The sequence below is a fragment of the Vigna radiata genome, chromosome 11 (genome assembly GCF_000741045.1).
Source record: "Vigna radiata var. radiata cultivar VC1973A chromosome 11, Vradiata_ver6, whole genome shotgun sequence".
NCBI classification, from domain to species: Eukaryota; Viridiplantae; Streptophyta; class Magnoliopsida; order Fabales; family Fabaceae; genus Vigna; species Vigna radiata.
Window position 1 is genome coordinate 804,012 of NC_028361.1, and position 19,415 is coordinate 823,426.

General features: G+C 35.1%; 4 protein-coding genes across 12 annotated transcripts; 3 read left to right on the top strand and 1 right to left on the bottom strand.

The window, feature by feature from the left end:
* Window positions 1–535: 535 nt before the first annotated feature.
* Window positions 536–3,917, top strand: LOC106777983 (serine/threonine-protein kinase HT1). Of its 6 annotated transcripts, none has more exons than XM_014665838.2 (8): window positions 536–911; window positions 980–1,024; window positions 1,424–1,757; window positions 2,258–2,379; window positions 2,658–2,863; window positions 2,947–3,121; window positions 3,204–3,338; window positions 3,425–3,917. In XM_014665838.2, exons 3-8 carry the CDS (start codon window positions 1,439–1,441, stop codon window positions 3,629–3,631), a joined length of 1,164 nt encoding a protein of 387 aa, XP_014521324.1. In that variant the 5' UTR covers window positions 536–911; window positions 980–1,024; window positions 1,424–1,438; the 3' UTR covers window positions 3,632–3,917. The 6 variants fall into 6 exon arrangements, with proteins under 6 accessions (XP_014521324.1, XP_014521321.1, XP_014521322.1 ...); XM_014665835.2 differs by having other exon boundaries at window positions 980–1,012; XM_014665836.2 differs by having other exon boundaries at window positions 536–887; window positions 980–1,012.
* A 635-nt stretch (window positions 3,918–4,552) lies between these two features.
* LOC106776547 (pentatricopeptide repeat-containing protein At3g22690) lies at window positions 4,553–7,503 on the top strand. The gene has a single exon (XM_014664027.2). The coding sequence runs from the start codon at window positions 4,749–4,751 to the stop codon at window positions 7,254–7,256; it is 2,508 nt and encodes an 835-aa protein (XP_014519513.1). The 5' UTR covers window positions 4,553–4,748; the 3' UTR covers window positions 7,257–7,503.
* Window positions 7,504–8,565: 1,062 nt separating this feature from the next.
* On the top strand, window positions 8,566–10,534 carry LOC106776489 (pentatricopeptide repeat-containing protein At3g22670, mitochondrial). The gene has a single exon (XM_014663966.2). The coding sequence runs from the start codon at window positions 8,632–8,634 to the stop codon at window positions 10,267–10,269; it is 1,638 nt and encodes a 545-aa protein (XP_014519452.1). The 5' UTR covers window positions 8,566–8,631; the 3' UTR covers window positions 10,270–10,534.
* A 1,040-nt stretch (window positions 10,535–11,574) lies between these two features.
* LOC106776333 (DExH-box ATP-dependent RNA helicase DExH16, mitochondrial) lies at window positions 11,575–17,413 on the bottom strand. 4 transcript variants are annotated; one of them, XM_014663756.2, is made up of 16 exons: window positions 17,191–17,413; window positions 16,879–17,002; window positions 16,611–16,732; window positions 16,328–16,518; window positions 15,960–16,100; window positions 15,632–15,754; window positions 15,013–15,090; window positions 14,464–14,632; window positions 13,497–13,609; window positions 13,271–13,351; window positions 12,945–13,010; window positions 12,717–12,781; window positions 12,501–12,546; window positions 12,305–12,421; window positions 12,078–12,169; window positions 11,575–11,991 (listed from the first exon to the last, which is right to left on the bottom strand). In XM_014663756.2, exons 1-16 carry the CDS (start codon window positions 17,243–17,245, stop codon window positions 11,874–11,876), a joined length of 1,701 nt encoding a protein of 566 aa, XP_014519242.1. In that variant the 5' UTR covers window positions 17,246–17,413; the 3' UTR covers window positions 11,575–11,873. The 4 variants fall into 4 exon arrangements, 3 of the variants coding, with proteins under 3 accessions (XP_014519242.1, XP_014519241.1, XP_022643297.1); XM_014663755.2 differs by having other exon boundaries at window positions 14,464–14,656; XR_002670113.1 differs by lacking the exons at window positions 11,575–11,991; window positions 12,078–12,169 and having other exon boundaries at window positions 12,403–12,421; window positions 12,945–13,191; window positions 13,243–13,351; window positions 14,464–14,656.
* Window positions 17,414–19,415: the final 2,002 nt, after the last annotated feature.

Genomic DNA, 19,415 nt, shown 5'->3' on the forward strand with positions numbered 1-19,415 from the left:
ACTTAAACTTTTATATTTATTTCACACAATTCTTACTTATTCTTTTGTTTTTTTAAAATACAAAAATTTACAATTTTTATTATTATTTTATTTTTATACTCTATATCAAATAAATGTAAGTAAAAATGTGTATAATACTATTATACTTTATTTTTAAAAGATGTATTAGAAATTTGAAGAAAAAAAATATTTAAATTTTTGTTGAAGTGGATAGAGAATTATTACTGAATGCAAAGGAATACTTACAAAATAAATGAACCTTAAATCACCTCATTTTAGTAGTTGTTGAAGCAAAAGATTTATGAAAACAAAAAACAACAAACAAATATAGGATAAGGAATCAATGTGTCTGTCTCTCTGTCTTCCTAACTGAATAATCAGAATCACAAACTGTCAACTCACAAACAAGCGGTTTAATTTTATTTTATTATACTATTAGACAGATCTTATATATATATATATATATAATACATTAAAATTCAAGACAGAGCAACAGGAACAAGGTAAGCTGAGATATGATATATGATATAATATTGTAATTATCTGTTGCCTTTCATTTTTTTCACCTATTTTCAAACATTCTATCTCTCTCTTCCACATTTTAGGGAACACCCGCGCATCTTTCTGGAAGGATTACCGTTGTTTTTATTTTTTAATTTTTTAACTTTGATTTTTGGGGTTGTTTATTTGGCTGTTTCTTTTGCTTTTTCCCGTGGCTTTGCCCTTCAAAATCGCTCCTCTAACAAAGTTTGAGCGATGGATTGTTGGGATTGGGTTCCTGTTGGCATCTCAGAATTGGTGATGACAACTTCCGCAATGCTCATTGCATCAAAACCCAAAAGCCTTTGATTCTTACAAAAGCTAAAAGGGTATCCACACGCTCTGCGGTATTTTTGGGGCCATAAAAAAAGGTCAAATTTTTTGTCACATTTAGCGTAATTCTTAATCTGATTTTTTCTTGTTTCCTTTGATGCTTCAGCTGGCCGCTCGTTTCTTGCTGACTTCTGTCAAGGTTTGTGCTTTGGTAGATACCTCTTCTTTTGTTTTAATTTTTCACCCAAAATAATTATTTTTATTTTTCTGGTTCATTGGTCTTAGTCGCCGAATAGTGCGAATTGGGTCGTTTTCTGATAGCTATTATTTTCTTTATTCTGGTACTATTTTCTCAAGGGAACTAGTCAATAAAACAATTGTTTGGCAAGAGAAAAATGGGTTTGAATAACGAAAAGTCAATTTTCTAAACATGATATAATATACAGAGAAAGGCATGCTCTTTTTGAGGATGCTCCTTGCTCCTTAATTTTTATTACACATACGTAAATTTCGAAACTTTTTTTGGTTTGTTAAAGTTTTATGCGAGCGTTTTTCTTATAAATTATTTTGACATCTTGGGGGTTGTACATATTGGTTTTGGAATTTGAAGTGGTGAGTGGTGAAGATGGATTCAGAAAGCGAGGCTGTTAAGACACCAAAGAGGGAATTGGAAGCAGAAGGGGCTCTGAATTCAAAGATGAAGGGTGCTGGAAACATAAGCAGTAAGGATATGATATTCAGAGCTGATAAGATTGATCTCAAGAGTTTGGATGCCCAGCTGGAAAAGCACTTGAGCAGGGTTTGGTCAAGGAGCACCACTGAGGCAAAACGGCCCAAAGAAGACTGGGAGGTCGATTTGGCCAAATTGGATCTACGATATGTTGTGGCTCAGGGAGCCTATGGTACTGTATACAGGGGCACCTATGATTCTCAAGACGTTGCTGGTATTTCCACTTCTTTTATTTATTTATTTTATATGTTATTCTGGATGATTTTTCTTTTCATAAAATGTGAGGGAAAGAGATTGGATATGTTATTCATTATTTCTATTTAGATGCTTAATCGTTCTGCATAGACTGCATTCTTTCTAGCTTTTGACAAAATTGGCTGGTTTTCTCATATTCTGGATGATTTTTTATTTTTTTTTTAAATCAACGTTATAGTCATTGCAATATGGTATGATTGTTCAAATCTATGCCTGGATTTGATGATGCTGTGGGTAAGAGAACATGGCTTCAGCAGTGTTGAATGAAAATAACCAATGAGAGACAATGTTTTTTTCTCCATTCTGTTAGATTCTGGTCTAGGGACATATTCAGTTTTTTTAGCAATGAAGTTAAATGCTGAGATGGTGTTTGAAACTTACTATACTATCAAACTTAAAGATTTACTCCTCATTTCCAAGTCTACTATCCTTTTGGATTGTCGTGTTGAATATTTACAGTGAAAGTATTGGACTGGGGTGAGGATGGTGTAGCTACCCCAGCTGAAGCTGCTGCTTTACGGGCATCTTTTAGACAGGAGGTTGCTGTCTGGCACAAACTTGACCATCCTAATGTGACAAAAGTAAGAACTCATAGTATTCAGTCTTATTTATTGAAATGAATGACGACTACTTGATACTTGACAAAGTTGAAGAAAGAAGTGATTGCTACTGATAGCACACGCTTTTAGTAATGATATTTTTTTTTTACTTTGTTCTGCTCTCTTAGCATGCTTAGATCTCTGTTCTTGTTGCCTGCTCAGGAGGAGATACGGATTAAATCCATATCTCTGCACAACAATTTTGTTTTGATGTATAAATTTTCAGATTAGTAATTGTGTTGTATTGATATGTGCAACAGTTTGTTGGAGCTTCGATGGGCACTTCAAATCTCAAGATTCCCTCAAAAAATTCGAATGGAGAGGAAGAGACTCTTCCTTCTAGGGCATGCTGTGTCATTGTTGAGTTTATCTCTGGTGGGACACTGAAGCAATACTTGATCAAAAATAGGAGGAAGAAACTAGCTTACAAGGTTGTGGTTCAGCTGGCTTTGGACCTTGCAAGAGGGTATGTCCTATTTGAGCATCTCGACAGTAACAAAACTGCATACATTTTACTAATACAAATTCACTGTTTTCCCAAAAATGCAGTCTTCATTATCTACACTCGAAGAAAATCGTTCACCGAGATGTTAAATCAGAGAATATGTTACTAAGTCCTAGTCGTAATCTGAAAATAGCTGATTTTGGAGTTGCTCGGGTTGAAGCTATGAATCCAAGCGACATGACTGGTGAAACTGGAACCCTTGGATACATGGCCCCAGAGGTAGGTGTTTTTAACAAGGTTGTCTGTCAAACAAAATCACTTGCGGTTATTAGCTTTAATCATAGGATTACACCAAATATAGGTTCTGGACGGGAAGCCTTACAACAGGAGATGTGATGTCTATAGCTTTGGCATTTGCTTGTGGGAAATTTACTGCTGTGATATGCCTTATCCAGATCTAAGTTTTGCTGATGTGTCATCTGCAGTTGTTCGGCAAGTAAGTTAACACGACAAACTATGATTTATTCAAACACTCTTTATGTAATGTCGGGCATCATTGATATTGCTTGTATTCTTGCACAGAATTTACGACCAGACATACCAAGGTGTTGTCCAAGTGCCTTATCAAACATCATGCGGAGATGTTGGGATGCAAATCCGAACAAGCGCCCAGAAATGGACGAGGTGGTGAGAATGCTGGAAGCACTTGATACCAGCAAAGGTGGTGGAATGATACCAGAAGATCAGAATTCAGGGTGCTTCTGTTTTGCTCCAACCCGTGGCCCCTGATTCTTGAATCCAACGTTGTTATGTGTTTTTGTTCAACAGATGAACTGAAGCACTGTAACTGGCAATTGGTATTTATATTTTTGCCAGTTCACAGATCACACCCTTTCCTTTGGCCAGATTGATTGTGAGAAAGAAAGGAAGGGCATTGTATTTTATTTTTTAAAATTTTGGCTATAAAGGGGCGATTTCACAGCTTCTTAATATTGTATTTAGTACTGCAAACTGGATTCTTTTGAGCATCAAAACGGAAAATAATCCTTAATCAAAGTTTACCCTTCTAATACTACTACTACTTCTGTTCACAATTTCTGTTGTTTGTCAATTCTGATGTGGAGAACTAAGATTTTCTGGCCAAAAATTGTAATCCATCATGAATAAGTTATTCAATTATATATAAATTTGCTGATATTTTATAAATTTAGATCTTAATTCTCTTAGCCTAAATTACTTACTGTCACCTTCAACGACCTAGACTTCTGTTTGTGCAATCATTCTCGACCATTAAAACTTCAATGGATATGCTTCCCATATAGAAATAGAAACATCTTAACCACTCTTTCTCTCATGTATATACATTGCCACTCTTATCTTTATCTTTTCTTCTTCTTGTCTTTCACTATATAATGTAGAAAAATTAGCATTCAACAACATGGAAAAGATTTTTGGAAAAAACTTCCATAAATATTTTAAAAATAAAAATAAAAATATGAAATTCTTTAGGGGTTCTCATGAGAAATGAAGTTCAAACAGGACAAGATATTTGTAATGTGTGGATATGCTATCTCAATTTTTTTGATAAATAAGATAAAGACAGAAATTGGTTTATGCCATGCTGTCATATCTACACAGATTGGACTCAGAAGATCATCATCAAAGATAAAACTGTTTGTATTCAGAAAAAAAAAAAGGAGGAGAAATTGAACCAAAATCTTTTTCCTACACAAAATGAACCAAGATTAATGGAAAGATATATTTAGTATCAGTTGTATAAACCATAACAGTGTTTTTGTTTTCAATATTTTTCTGAATTTTAAGCTATACTGTAACAAACATGGATTTCTAACTTATAAAATTGTTGAATATATGTTAGTTGCTGTTGCATCATCGCAGAGGGGCAATGGCTACAACCCTTCAACCATCTTTGATTGTTTCAGTTCCCACAAGCGTCAAGGAAGCTAAACCCATAACCACGAAATCATCCCAAAAGTTACTTTCAAACTGCAAAACCCTGAATGAACTGAAGCAGTTGCACTGTGACATGATGAAGAAAGGGCTGTGTCACAAGCCTGGTGGTCACTTTAACAAGCTCGTTGCTGCTTGTGTCCAGATAGGTACCCTTGAGAGTTTGGACTACGCTCGAGATGCTGTTCAGGATGATGGTGTAAGCATGCCCTCTTTGTATGTGTATAACTGTCTCATTAGAGGTTATGCCTCGGCAGGGTTAGGTGAAGAAGCAATCTTGCTTTACATTCAGATGGTGGTGATGGGCATGGTGCCTGACAACTACACTTTTCCATTTTTGCTGAGTGCGTGCTCTAAGACTATGGCGCTTTCTGAGGGTGTTCAAGTTCATGGGGCGGCTGTTAAAATGGGTTTGGACGGAGATACCTTTGTCGACAACTCTTTGATACATTTTTATGCTGAATGCGGGAAGGTTGAATTAGGGCGAAAGGTGTTTGACAAAATGCTTGAAAGAAACGTGGTGTCTTGGACTAGTTTGATAAATGGTTATGCTGGGAGAGACTTGGCAAAGGAGGCTGTTTCTTTGTTCTTTCAGATGGTTGAGGCTGGTGTGGAACCCAATCCGGTGACCATGGTCTGTGTTATATCTGCTTGTGCCAAGTTGAAGAATCTTGAATTGGGTAAAAAAGTGTGCGCTTATGTAGGTGAGTCGGGTGTGGAACTTAATGCACTCATGGTGAATGCATTAGTTGATATGTACATGAAATGTGGGGATGTATGTTCGGCTAGGCGGATTTTTTATGAATGTACTGATAAGAATTTGGTTATGTACAATACTATCATGTCAAATTGTGTGTACCATGGGTGGGCCGGTGATGCGCTCGGGATTTTGGATGAAATGCTGCGAAAAGGACCACGACCGGATAAGGTAACCATGTTATCTACGATTGCAGCCTGTGCACATTTGGGTGATCTTTCTGTTGGGAAGTCATCCCATGCTTATGTCTTACGGAATGGCCTTGAATGTTGGGATAACATTCTCAATGCCATCGTTGACATGTACATGAAATGTGGCGAAAGAGGAGCAGCTTGCAAAGTTTTTGAGCATATGCCAAACAAGACGGTGGTGACATGGAATTCGCTAATAGCAGGTTTGGTTAGAGATGGTGATGTGGAATTAGCTTGGAGAATCTTTGATGACATGCAGGAGAGGGATCTTGTATCTTGGAACACAATGATCAATGCGTTGGTTCAAGCAAGCATGTTCGAGGAAGCAATTGAGCTATTTAGAGAGATGCAAAACCAAGGGATAGAAGGAGATAGACTGACGATGATGGGTATTGTTTCTGCCTGTGGATATTTAGGAGCTCTCGATCTTGCCAAGTGGGTATGTACTTACATCGAGAAAAATGGCATTCACATGGACTTGCAGCTCGGCACAGCTTTGGTTGACATGTTTTCTAGATGTGGTGATCCCTCAAGTGCTATGCATGTTTTCAGAATAATGGAGAAACGGGATGTGTCTGCCTGGACAGCTGCCATTGGAGTTATGGCAATGGAGGGAAATACAGAAGGGGCTATTGAGCTTTTCAACGAGATGCTCAAACACAAGGTGAAACCAGATGACGTTGTTTTTGTGGCACTACTGTCAGCATGTAACCATGGTGGTTCTGTGGACCAAGGAAGGCAAGTTTTTTGGTCAATGGAAAAAACCCACGGAACAAGTCCTCAGATTGTCCACTATGGATGCATGGTTGATTTGCTTGGCCGAGCTGGGCTGTTGGAAGAAGCTCTCCATCTCATACAAAGCATGCCAATGGAACCTAACGATGTTATGTGGGGATCTCTGCTGGCAGCTTGTCGGAAACACAAAAACGTTGAATTGGCACATTATGCAGCCGAAAAGTTAACACAATTGGCCCCTGAAAGAGCTGGAACTCATGTTCTGTTATCCAACATATATGCATCAGCTGGGAAATGGACGGATGTAGCGAGAGTGAGGTTGCAAATGAAGGAGAAGGGGGTCCAGAAAGTGCCTGGATCAAGCTCCATTGAGGTACACGGATTGATTCACGAGTTTACCTCGGGGGATGAATCACACGCAGAGAACACCCAGATTGAATTAATGCTACAGGAAATAAACTGCAGGCTAAGTGGGGTAGGATATGTTCCTGATACAACCAACGTCTTACTTGATGTTGATGAGCAGGAAAAAGAGCACTTACTCAGCAGACATAGTGAGAAGCTAGCCATAGCTTATGGACTGATCACTACTGCTCAAGGTATACCCATACGGGTAGTAAAAAATCTTCGAATCTGTTCTGATTGTCATTCATTTACAAAATTAGTGTCAAAACTATACAGTAGGGAAATCACAGTTAGAGACAATAATAGGTATCATTTTTTCAAAGAAGGATTTTGTTCTTGTGGAGATTACTGGTAATGGATTCTCTAAGAGGGAACCTCTTCCCTCTGGTTTACAAATCAACTTTGCTGTCCACAATTAGGTCAAAACATCTACTGTTGGCTTCTATTTTTTTCTTCAAAGACACTTGAACCACTCAGGGAAAAAATATTCCCAAACATAAGCAGAAATTAAATGAATCAGGATGTATTTAGATAAACTTATCCTTAAATGCTTTAAGAAAAAAAATGAAAATAGGTTTTGACATAAATTAAATTTAGATACTTTTCACTAGTAAGTTAATTTTGTTTTCGTATAAAATATAGTTCATTTTTCTTTCTTTCCGTGGTGAAGAAATCTTTCCCAAGTTAAATTGTGTTAGAAGGAAGTATGGATTTGTTCACTCCTACTGTAAATGAAAACTTGTAAAAATTAGTTGGATATGTAATTTAATTTTAATATCCTTCATATGCAACATATTGTCATCTTTATAATTGAAGAGTTGACAATTCATTAAAGACAAAGAATGTAATGAAGAAGTAGAAGAAAAACTTGCATAATGACTTATCTTTTCTCATACATCACATCATTGAGGCATATTTCTTCAACATGTGCTTCTCTATATAATGAGATTTATGGTTATCAATAATAAGACTCTCAATTACTAAATGGATGAGATGAATGTTATGTCAATGTAATATTACTTGTATAGTTTATATAAAAAAATTTCTATTTACTAAACCCTAAACCTTATAAAACAAGATTTTATAACACTTTTTCAACATTTACGTAATTTATCAAATTATTTAAAAATTTATTCCACTATACATTATCATGATAAAATAATATAAATAGTTTAACTAAGAGAAATATATTTCGTACTTGGGAAAAAATTATATGATGTACAATTATTATTCAAATATACCAAATTTAAAAACTAAGTTTATAATATGAGTTCTAGTGTTGTAAAATAAAAGAAGTTCTAATTAATTATCTTTTAATTTTAGTTCATACTTATATTTATTAGAATTAAATTTAAATAAAAACATTTTAATATTTCATAATCTTATCCAATTAATTTTTTCCTTATATTAACCAAATCTACCTCATTTGTTCATTGATTTCCACCCTATTCAAATCATATCACTTTCATCTTTTTTTTTTTCTATTTTCTTTATTTTCTATTTAAAGCATTACATTTGATGAAGGATAATGATATTTTGAAATCTAAAATCTATTTTTTTAAAATTTATTTAACACTTTTTTTATTATATATATTTTTATATAATTTTAGTATAATAATTTTAATTTTACATGTGTTGTGAGATGATAGTTATGTGTGAAACCTTTTTCCTTTGATGAATCCTGCTTTTGGGTTAAATCTTCCTTCTCTGAGTAATCATAGCCTAAAAAAATGTTTTTCAAGTTCGGAATGCGGAACCTCTTGGCTCACCGCTTCTCTCCCAGAATCACCGCCGCCAATGCCTCACACCGTTACCTTTACCGGAATCCTCTCTGCACCACCGTGGAGTCACCTGACCTCCCACCGTGGCTCAAGTTCTCCGACACCCCGACCCCTTCCCACGCTGAGTTAGACGACGACTTCGTTATCCCTTCACTAGCCAATTGGGTCGACTCCCACATCCTCACCTCCAAGCCCAAACTTCCCGCACAAACCTCCAAGCAAAACAGCCTCGACCAAGTGGACGCAGTATCCACACTTCTCAAAAAACCCTATTCTTCCCCCGAGCTAGTAGGTGAAGCACTTAATGGACGCGGTTTTCAGCCATCAAGCGATTTGGTTTCGCAGGTTCTCAAGAGATTCAGTAACTGTTGGGTCTCTGCTTTGGGGTTTTTCAAATGGGCAAAAGCTCAAACAGGTTATCGGCATTCTCCCGAAGTGTACAACTTGATGGTTGACATACTGGGAAAGTGCAGAACCTTTGATTTAATGTGGGACTTGGTGAAGGAAATGTCACAACTCGAAGGGTACGTCACATTGGATACAATGAGTAAGGTAATGAGAAGGCTTGCCAAGGCTCGCAAGCATGAAGATGCAATAGAAGCATTTCGTAGAATGGGGTTGTTTGGTGTTAAGCAGGATACTGCAGCGTTGAATGTTCTCATGGATGCGTTGGTGAAAGGAGACAGTGTTGAACATGCCCACAAGGTTGTTTTGGAGTTTAAGAGTAGGATTCCTTTGAGTTCTCATTCTTTCAATATTTTGATCCATGGGTGGTGCAAAGCAAGGAACTTTGACAATGCCAGGAAAGCAATGGAGGACATGAAGGGGCAGGGGTTTGAGCCTGATGTATTCTCGTACACTAATTTTATTGAAGCTTATTGCCACGAGAAAGATTTCCGCAAGGTGGATCAAGTTTTGGAGGAGATGAGAGCAAACGGGTGCACCCCTAATGCTGTGACTTACACTACTGTGATGATTAATCTGGGGAAAGCAGGGCAAGTGAGTGAAGCTTTGGAGGTTTACGAGAAAATGAAGAGTGATGGATGTTTGGCTGACACTCCATTTTACAGCTGTTTGATATTCATCCTCGGCAGAGCTGGAAGGCTAAAGGATGCTCGCGATGTGTTTGAAGATATGCCTAAGCAAGGGGTTGTGAGAGATGTGGTGACATACAATACTATGATTTCTACTGCTTGTGCACACTCGCGGGAAGAGACTGCTCTCAGGTTGCTTAAGGAAATGGAAGACGGATCGTGCAAGCCGAATGTTGAGACTTACCATCGGTTGCTCAAGATGTGCTGCAGAAAGAAGAGAATGAAGGTGCTCAAGTTTTTGTTGGATCACATGTTGAAGAACGATATAAGCCTTGATTTGGCTACTTACTCGCTCTTGGTGAGTGGTCTGTGTAAAAGTGGAAGAGTTGAGGATGCTTACTCGTTTTTAGAGGAAATGGTCTCGCAGGGAATGACTCCAAAGCCCAACACTCTCAAGCTATTGATTGGAGAGCTTGAGTCCAAGAGCATGTCAGAGGAGAAAGAGCGTGTTGAGAAATTGATGGATCGTTTTTCTCAGAAAGGAAATGTTTAGTGGTTTTGGCATAAGATGAAGTAATTTCCAACTCAGCGATATCTGCTGCTCATTTGATCCCATGCCATGATAGAAAATGGAAACGACCTTTGCTAATGAATCCTAGTGTTATTTTCACAATATTATATCTTGTGACGATTTTGTTTTTGTTTTTCTCTTCTTAAATGCTAGCATATTTTAGCAAAACTCCACATTTTGTACAATTAAGAAGAGGCGGATTGACACAATTTTAGATAAAGTTTATGTACTCTATGAATGTGATTTATGGATGTCTTCTTCGTACTCTAATAGACATGATTACTGATTAAAGAGAAACAAATGAGTGTAATTCTTATTTTGCAATAGTTGCATCGTATATGAAGTTTTGCGAGAGTTTTTACATTGCACAAGAACATCTTTTTAGTGTTGGGTTATTATCACTCTTTCTGTGGATCCTTTATTACAACCTAATATTTATGAATGCGTTCTGTTTTATTTCAATAGTAAAATTAATTTTGAGTTCTTATCTTAAATTCTGTGGGACTTATTTTAACAGCTTCCCTGTTCTGTTCTCCGTAGTCAAGATCCCAGTTTCAAACACTTAATTAGCAAGATGTGTTACTTATAAGATCCTCCTCCACCCTTTAAATGTGAAAACTTGAATTTGACACTCCTTTTTCAAACAGTTTGGATTTGGACATTCATCTGGGTTATTGATTTCACTCCAAAATTGGTTGGTTATTATCACGAGAGCATTACTAAATAGTTAAAGAAATGGCTAAATAAGTCAACAACAATCAAAAACTAAGTTGTGAAATATGCACTGTTAATTTTGTGTTATTCTTAAGCTTTATATAATTTACTTTCATACAGTTTCTTGTTATTTTGACACCCTAAACCCTAAAAGGGTGAACCAAAGCATGTGCCATTTACCAATCCAATTTCAAGATCATTGATATCAATTAGGGTCCCGTAGATTTCGTCGACTGTGTATGTTTTCTCTAATCTTTCTATTTTCAAAATTGCGATTATATTAAAAATAGTGATTGTTTGAAATTGCGATTATATTAAAAATCACTTTTTATATTTTTTCGGATATAATTTGTTTGTTTATGGCATTGTTTTTTTGGAGACCGAATAGTATGGTAGTATGGTTAATATGATGGAGTATTTAGTTTTTAACGTTGTAACCAAAAAGTTTGTAAACAGTCTACAAGTTTGTAACCTCTGTGCTTCAACAGCAATGTTACAAGTTGATCGCTTAATATAAGAAAACAACCTCGTATAAAACAGGCTTGCGTAAGATTGAGAATGAACAGAGATAAATTTGGGGAAAAAATATAATCAAATAATCATTAGATGAATCAATATGAATGTGTAAGAGGTAGAAAACAACCTAGTATATGTACAGCATATTTGACGTTGTTAGTGAAAGTTGTAAAATGCTGAACAGAGATTTTGGCACTGCTACTGGTACCAGCAAGGCAAGGGAATAACCTACTGTGTTTTTTGGATACTTTCTGAACTCAGTTCTTTTGTTATTTTCACGTCAAATTGAGAAAAGATGCAAGTAGCTTCTGGCCAGATGGGATCAGTTGTTTGAAAATGCATATCCAAACATAGCATCAAAGGTATTGCCTCACATCTCGGGATAACAGAGAACTTGACATTTTAGGCGAAGATAATCTTCTTCTAGCCACTGGCCTCTGCCACCCAAGTCTTTCTAGGAATTCCTCAATCAACCTATGAATTCAAAATGATAAATATATAGTTTTGTAGATTTTAAATGGATAAAAGTACAAAAACACATAAAGCCTTGTAACACGTACATGCTGCAAATGGCCTTTTGGGATGCAGCCAGCTCACGGTCTGGGAAAGATTCTTCCAGCCGAAAGCTCAACCATACGTAAAGATCCAAGACCTGCAGTTTTAGTACCAATCAGAAATCGTTAAAATTGAAGTTAAGTGGTTAAAAATCAGTTAAAAATGGTTTTATGAACATTTTCTGTCAAAATCAGTGAAGGAAAAATATAGTCAACACTGTACAACAAGAAACCTTATGGATGGATTCCAGCTCCTTAAGAGCACCCGCAGTCTTGGGCACTTTGAGTGAGCCTGGCGTAAATATTTCTCGAAGCCGGACAAGGCCTTTCTTTGCATAATTCTCTGCAAACTGATTTATCATAAGCTGTGTCAATTTTATGATCATTCAAACTAATCTCAATAAGTCATACTAACAATGTGATAATTACCTGTGTTAGGCCTTGAGATAAAATCTCGTCATCCATGTCAGCTGGACTGAATATTATTGCAACTATCAGTTAAAATTTAACTGAAAAGATGAACAGACTGAACTACAGACACCGTGATTTATTAATTGACTGGGTTTTCAATTCATAGAATTGTCCTACATTACATGGATATTGCATTCTGAAATTGTGTTATTTTCTGAAAATATAAGAATGCACCTGATACAGAAAAGGTATTTCTCATGTAATCCGAGGGGAAGCTCATCAATGACAGCAGCAACTTTCTAGCATCAGCATGTACAAACAACACCCACAAAACAAAAGGGAACCCAGTGAATAATAATAAACTGTTGAAGGTATTCGACACTGATATTACAAATGAAAAGACAATAGCATTGATATGAAATATCCACAATTCAATGGCAAGGCAGCTATTAAAAGACATACCAGTAATTGATCACAATTAACAATGAAATAATTTTCAGATAATTTCGCATTGTCAAGAAAATGTGCCTGCAATATTTAAAGATAAAAGGTGAATAATGTAGTTTTGGGATGTAATAATATAATATGTTAAGACACCTAAGAATTTTTAAATTCAATGATTTAAAGATGAAGTTGAGTGGAATACAATGCTTGGCCACTTCATTATAACTAGCAGTCACAATTTTCTTTTCACTTGCAATGGACAATGACAAATAATACAATTTGCAGAGTACTATGGATGACAGAATGAATTATCATGGAAACACAAATAGACAGATACATTTTACCAGTATTTGATAGAAACCATATCTCGGGTGTAATCGGGAATACATATACATCAAATCGAAGGTAGGAAGTAAGCCAGCACGCTGTATCACAATTAGAATACATAAATCATCAATAGTGGATAAAGTAAACAGTTCGGATAAAAGTGCATATCTACTAGAAGCTTTCTAGATTTCAGGTTTCGCCTAGGTTGCATACTTAGTATAGGGTAATTAAGTTTTTGGTTACCTCTAAAATGGGTGATGGAGAATTCAATGATGAATGGAGCAAGGGTAGATCATCTTCATCCAAGCATGTCACTTGTCCTTCCGGAAAATTTGACCCATATCTCCCGGCTCTCCCTGCAAGTAGAAACGCATTTATTGCAACCAAGAATAATATATGATCCAAATAGACAGGACATTAGCCCAAGGTTCAACATTTCCACATATTAATAAAATATAAAAATATCGATTAGAACAGTAAATCATGGATATTTGAGATAAGTTTTTTGTTCCCAAGTGGATTCCTAATCAGTTACTTAAATAAACATAAGGGGTTAAATCACTTGGTATCTCAAAAATAATTTTAAAAAATCAACATTAATAAAGATATTCCTGTGTCTGAAGGAAAAACGATAGCTTGAGTAGAGATAAAGAGAGATTTTAAGGGGGGCATGTTAAATCCACAAAAACTGGGAACATTAACAAAATTGACAGAAGTTTAAATTCTGTAAAATAATGTAGCACTGATTTTGCCAAAAAATATCCTTTGATGTAACCCAGAATCTTGACATATCTGAACTGTATCCTAGTAGATTTTTTGTCAAAAAAATTAATTTATTATATACATAATGTTTAAGGCAAGTACCTACCCCAAATTTTCCAGCAAATTCAGCATCCAACAATGACAATATATAAATAAAAAGGATGCTTTGACGTCTACTTATCCAAACTATCAAATTCAATACATTGGAACAGCTGCATAAATCATGACAAGATAAAATAAGAAAAAATTATCCAAAGCTAATGCTCAATATTACACCGCTTGAAATCTGATGTAAGATTTATAGACTCTCCAGAAAAAAAAGTAATACCGTTTTATTGACAAAAAGTTAAAAACAACACAAAAACCTCAGTTTCAATATATTCCAGATACAATCCTTTAATCAAATTCCAGAACAAGGTTCAATTCAATTATAAGAATTTCATGCTACCTGCAATCTGTTTGATCTCAGGTACAGTTAGATCCCGCACCTCAAATCCGTCAAACTTCTTTGTACTGGAAAATATGATTCTAGAGATGTTTAGATTAAGACCCATTCCAATGGCATCACTGGCCACAAGAACATCAAACTCACTACTTGCATCATTGAACATGCTTGCCTGCAGTCCTAACAAAACTTTAAACTAATCAAATTCTCAGCATGGAGGGGGACAATGAGATAGAAATTGGAAACATTTATCAACATATGCCAATAAAAATAGCAGTAAACTAAAGGAAAACTAAAAACTATGGACAAAAAACGAGAAGGAATTTCCAAACAGAGCAATGAAATAACATGGAAACTGCATAAAAAGGTTATGATCAGCAGGAGCATTTCTGCCAATGAATGAGAAAAGACAAAAATCACAAAAGAACAAAATAAATGGCAGAATGTGTGTATGGGCGACGAATGTTAAATTCTAAATATTACATTACCGTGAAACAATTGTAATTAAAAAGGAAAACTAAAAATTACTTAGACAAAGGTTTGAGCTCACACCTGTCTTGTTCGTGTCTCTGGTGGTAGTGAGCCATACACTACTGAACAAAGATGATTTCCTTCTTTCTCAATTCTTTTCTGAGCAATGATATTAACTCTTACTACTAGTTAGTTTGCAGTACAGATACTATAAAAAAACATAAATTGAATTTGCATAATTCATTATCAGCTTACATTATGTTTGATAAAAAATCATTACGAGTGTCATTCTCTTCTTATGCTAATCAAGATGAAGGGGTATGTGTGTGTGTGGGTGGGGAGGCAGGTGTTGGGGAGCGGGAGGATTGGAGCTGGGGGTGGAATGTAAAGAGTAAAAGAGAATTTAATTGACTAAACCCTAACTTAGCTAACACTAACATTGTATCTACCCCATTCCTATATAATGTCAATGAAAATAGCACTATGAACATGGTTAAAATGATAGGATACAAGTAAAGAGTCTGTGTAGGAGCTAATAGAGGGCGGAAACAACTGCAATTGGATAGCTTGTAATGAAAAACAAAAGGGAACAATAACAGTGAAAATGGAGGGCCAGGAATTTTTGGGTATAAAATATTTTGTTTAAATACGAAAGCATTCAAGTTAAATTCAAGAAAAGTTAACACATGTAAAAGCTCACCTTCAAACTGTAAATCTCCTTACGTGAAAAGGCTACAATGCAATCACCGTTTCTTATATTAGAGAAAGACCCAAGAGGAACATTCAGTGGGATTAAAGGTGACAGTCTCTCATAAAATTGAACCTGCAGCACCCATGAAGAAAACTTTGAGAAAATTTAAAGAACATTTTGATGGAAACAAAATGAATAAGCAGAGGACCTTGACAACAGTTGTTATTTACCACAACGGAAAATTCGTGAGTGTAAAATTATGGTCTAATGTATATGCACCCATCCCATCCCCGACAAAAAAAAAAAAGAAAAACTAATGTTCGGAGAGTATCAGTACCTCAACTTCATCACCAGTAATTTTCAATATTTCCTGAATAAGGGGAACAGCAGCAGGATCACCACAAAGGTGAAGTTCATCAGCAGCAATTCCTAATAAAGCACGTGTAAATGAATATCCCCTTGTAGTACAACCTATCATCTGGATCCATAAAGAGACATAAGGTTAGACGGGAAAAAAAATCACAATGACAAGCATACCGAGATATAGAATAACAACTATCAAGATTATGATAAGACCGTAACCTTCTATCCCTTTCTCAATGTGAATTTCATTTATGTCGGTTCACATAAAACCAAATAATTATTCTAGGAAATACTTTATATATAATACAAAAAAAGGAATCACCAAATGGAAATTTTACTTGCCTGAATTTCATCAATAACAGCGCATTGATAATCAGCTGATACATCAGCCATTTCAACTGTAACAGCTTTATGATTTGCACCATCAACCTCCTCTCTTTCCTGACCTGTTATGAGATCGCAAGGAACTTGTACCTTGTTCAATCGTTTTGCAATCTCCCATGCCAACAATCTTAAAGGACCACAATATATGCCTGCAAGGTACAAAAATACATAATCTCCCTGCTAAGTTTTCATCCTCACGCATTATTGTTTACCTTTACCATTGAAAAGAAGGATAACTTACCAGAAGCACTTGACTCAAGCTGCTTCAGAGCATGATATGTTTTACCGCTATTTGTTGGACCAACATGAAGGATAACCCTACGATGTTTTTCCCGGGCCTTTGGATACCATGAATGAGGGCAGCTAAAACGACCAGTAATTAAGCATCAGCATTCAGAAACATGTAACTAAACTTGCATAGTCATAACCACTGTCGTAGAGATTTATAATCAGATAAAAGTTTGTTTAACAGAGTAAACAAACAACATATGGAGCATGTTGATACTTACGTCAAGTCAGTAAAATCATTTCTGATGGAACCACTAGAGCTGCTATATGAATGCACCATGTTTGCAGCAGCACCTAAACTTTGAAACCTGAACTGAAAGTATAGACGAAAATGCTCCTTATTACCTGAATAGGTGATGAGATATCATCAACACCATACAAACATCCAAAGTCAGTCTATATTGGAATTCAAACGTAGAAAAACATAAGGGCATGTTAAATTTAGAGTTTTGATAGTTCCAAGATAAAGGGAAGAAAAATCAGGAAAATAACAGCCGAAATTAATTAAATTAGTCCTGGTGGAGGTAGCTAACCGAACAGAGAGCAAGCAAATAGGTTCCGATTGTGACGAAGAAGAAAGGAAGCCATTGTTGGGAAGAGAGTGTGAATACGAAATTGGATAGAAAAAGGGTCAAATTGAATGAAAATTGAAGAAGGAAAAAAGGTACGGCGGTGGATGGATCCAAGTCGTTCCTCCCTTTGACCACACAACCTGCGAACCTCACTCTCCGCCGCTTCCACCCCCAAACACCACTTTCATAAATTAAAAAATAAAAATAATAATAATAATAAAAAATTACTGTTCTACTCTTCAATATACTATGACATATATAAACTTTTTATATTTATTAAATATTTTTTTCTTTATTTTTTATTTTATTTTGATAATATGTGACAAATAAATAAATATAAATGTGTGTTACCTGTGTTATTATAAAAAAATTTAGATCATTCTTGAAATATCAAATACTTCATCTATCATTCTTATTATAGCAAGAATTTCATCCACACCATAATTATCATATTTTATACTCCACTGTTTTAAGAACATGTTCTCACTCCCAAGTTGAGCTTAAAATAAAATTTAAAAAATTGAATAACAATCAAACTTAAATATATCTGTATGTATATCTTTTTTAACATGTTATCCATCTTCTTTACTTTTATTGAATTCCTAATTTTCATCTTAGACCTGACATTGACAAAAAAAATATCCTGCAAATATATAAAAAAAAAAAACACAGAGATTAGTTTTATTTTATTTGTTATTTTTATATAATAAGATTTATGATTATTACTAGTAGTGTTTATAAAATGAGACAATTTTTTTCTTTAATATAAAATTTAAGAGAGCTAAATAAAATGTATTACATATATTTTTTTTTAAATGTCAAATATTGATAATGTATCATAGACATGGTTGGAAATGGCCAATTTGTCATCGGTTCCAAATATGAAGCGTCGTTATTAAAAAAAAAAAAAAACTTTATCATTTTAAAAAATAAATCAATTGAAATAATGTGTAATTTTAAGACTTTGTTACTTTTAAAAAGAAAAAGTTAAAAATTAATTGAATTGACTGTGACAACTTCAAATACTAAAATGAATTTAGTAATTAAAACTGGTTGCGAGAACAATATTGGATTTTGGATTGTGTTTTAGTCTTCTTAATTATACTTCGTGTGACTTGAATTTTTAGTTTATTTTTTCTTTAGTTATTTTAATCTTATTATCATTTAAATAAAATTCTTTGTCTGAAAATTTAATCTAACAATTAATATAAATATGCAGTTAAACTGTAATTAAAGTTGTGAAAAAAATATATAAAAACCCAAAATTACACATGAATTAAAAGTATAATTAAATATAATAACAAGGGCTAGTGTAATAGAATGATTAATGCTGTGGTAGTGTGCCACACAGCCCAGCCCAAATACTATTGGGCAAGCTTATTTTGGATTTTTCAAGAAAATAAAAAGCCCAAACACTATTTTAAATTGAAATCATATTTATGAAATTGTATTCAGTATTTTTAATTTCATCTTTTTTGTAATCATTATCGAATATATAATATTTAAATATTTAAACACTGTAGCGACAACTGCAACAAGACATCAATGAAAAAGATGAATGAATGTAGACGGCTTTTTGGGGAGACAGCTTTTCTAAAAGTCTTCTAATCAAACAGCAATTGGATCATTATAGCAACACGAATAATTTAATCATTCTTTATTAAATTCCTTAATAAATAAATAAATAAATAGTCAAATTAATATTCTTTACCAAAATATATGTGCAGATACTCTTTATTAAATATTTATTAATTAAAAAAAATGAAAAACAAAAAATGGGCCATGTGAATATAGTGTTTGGGCCGCATTGGGCTTCTGTTTTTGACTCTGTTTCCTCTTGCACACGTGCGAACTAATAGGCTTGAGATGTTGCTTTGGCTAACCACTTGCGTGGGTTCTGGTTCGGTGTGATGTAAGAATGTATGAGAAAGTGGGACCCATATCTTATGGTCAAACAAAGCCGACTCCCCTTTCGCAATGGCACACGTCACCCTCGCTTCTCTGCGATTCTTCTCACTCTCTCTATATAACTAAACCTCCGCCACCGTCCTCCTCCACTTCGCTTCCAAAACCACTCAAATTCAACCCTCGCACCCTCCGCACATGGCTGCTCCCGCCAATTCCCACCAATCAAATCCTCTCATCACTCCCTACAAGATGGGAACTTTCAATCTCTCTCATAGGTA

Bases quoted from the DNA above. Each gene is read 5' to 3' on its own strand.
- LOC106777983 (XM_014665838.2), top strand. From the start codon at position 1,439: ATGGATTCAGAAAGCGAGGCTGTTAAGACACCAAAGAGGGAATTGGAA. The intron at 1,758-2,257 runs GTATTTCCACTT...GAATATTTACAG, and splicing joins TGATTCTCAAGACGTTGCTG to TGAAAGTATTGGACTGGGGT. The intron at 3,122-3,203 runs GTAGGTGTTTTT...CACCAAATATAG, and splicing joins TTGGATACATGGCCCCAGAG to GTTCTGGACGGGAAGCCTTA.
- LOC106776547 (XM_014664027.2), top strand. From the start codon at position 4,749: ATGGCTACAACCCTTCAACCATCTTTGATTGTTTCAGTTCCCACAAGC.
- LOC106776489 (XM_014663966.2), top strand. From the start codon at position 8,632: ATGTTTTTCAAGTTCGGAATGCGGAACCTCTTGGCTCACCGCTTCTCT.
- LOC106776333 (XM_014663755.2), bottom strand. From the start codon at position 17,245: ATGGCTTCCTTTCTTCTTCGTCACAATCGGAACCTATTTGCTTGCTCT. The intron at 15,755-15,959 runs GTACTGATACTC...TGGGTGCTGCAG, and splicing joins TTACTGGTGATGAAGTTGAG to GTTCAATTTTATGAGAGACT. The intron at 13,011-13,270 runs GTAAAATGTATC...TAAATATTGCAG, and splicing joins ATGGTTTCTATCAAATACTG to GCACATTTTCTTGACAATGC.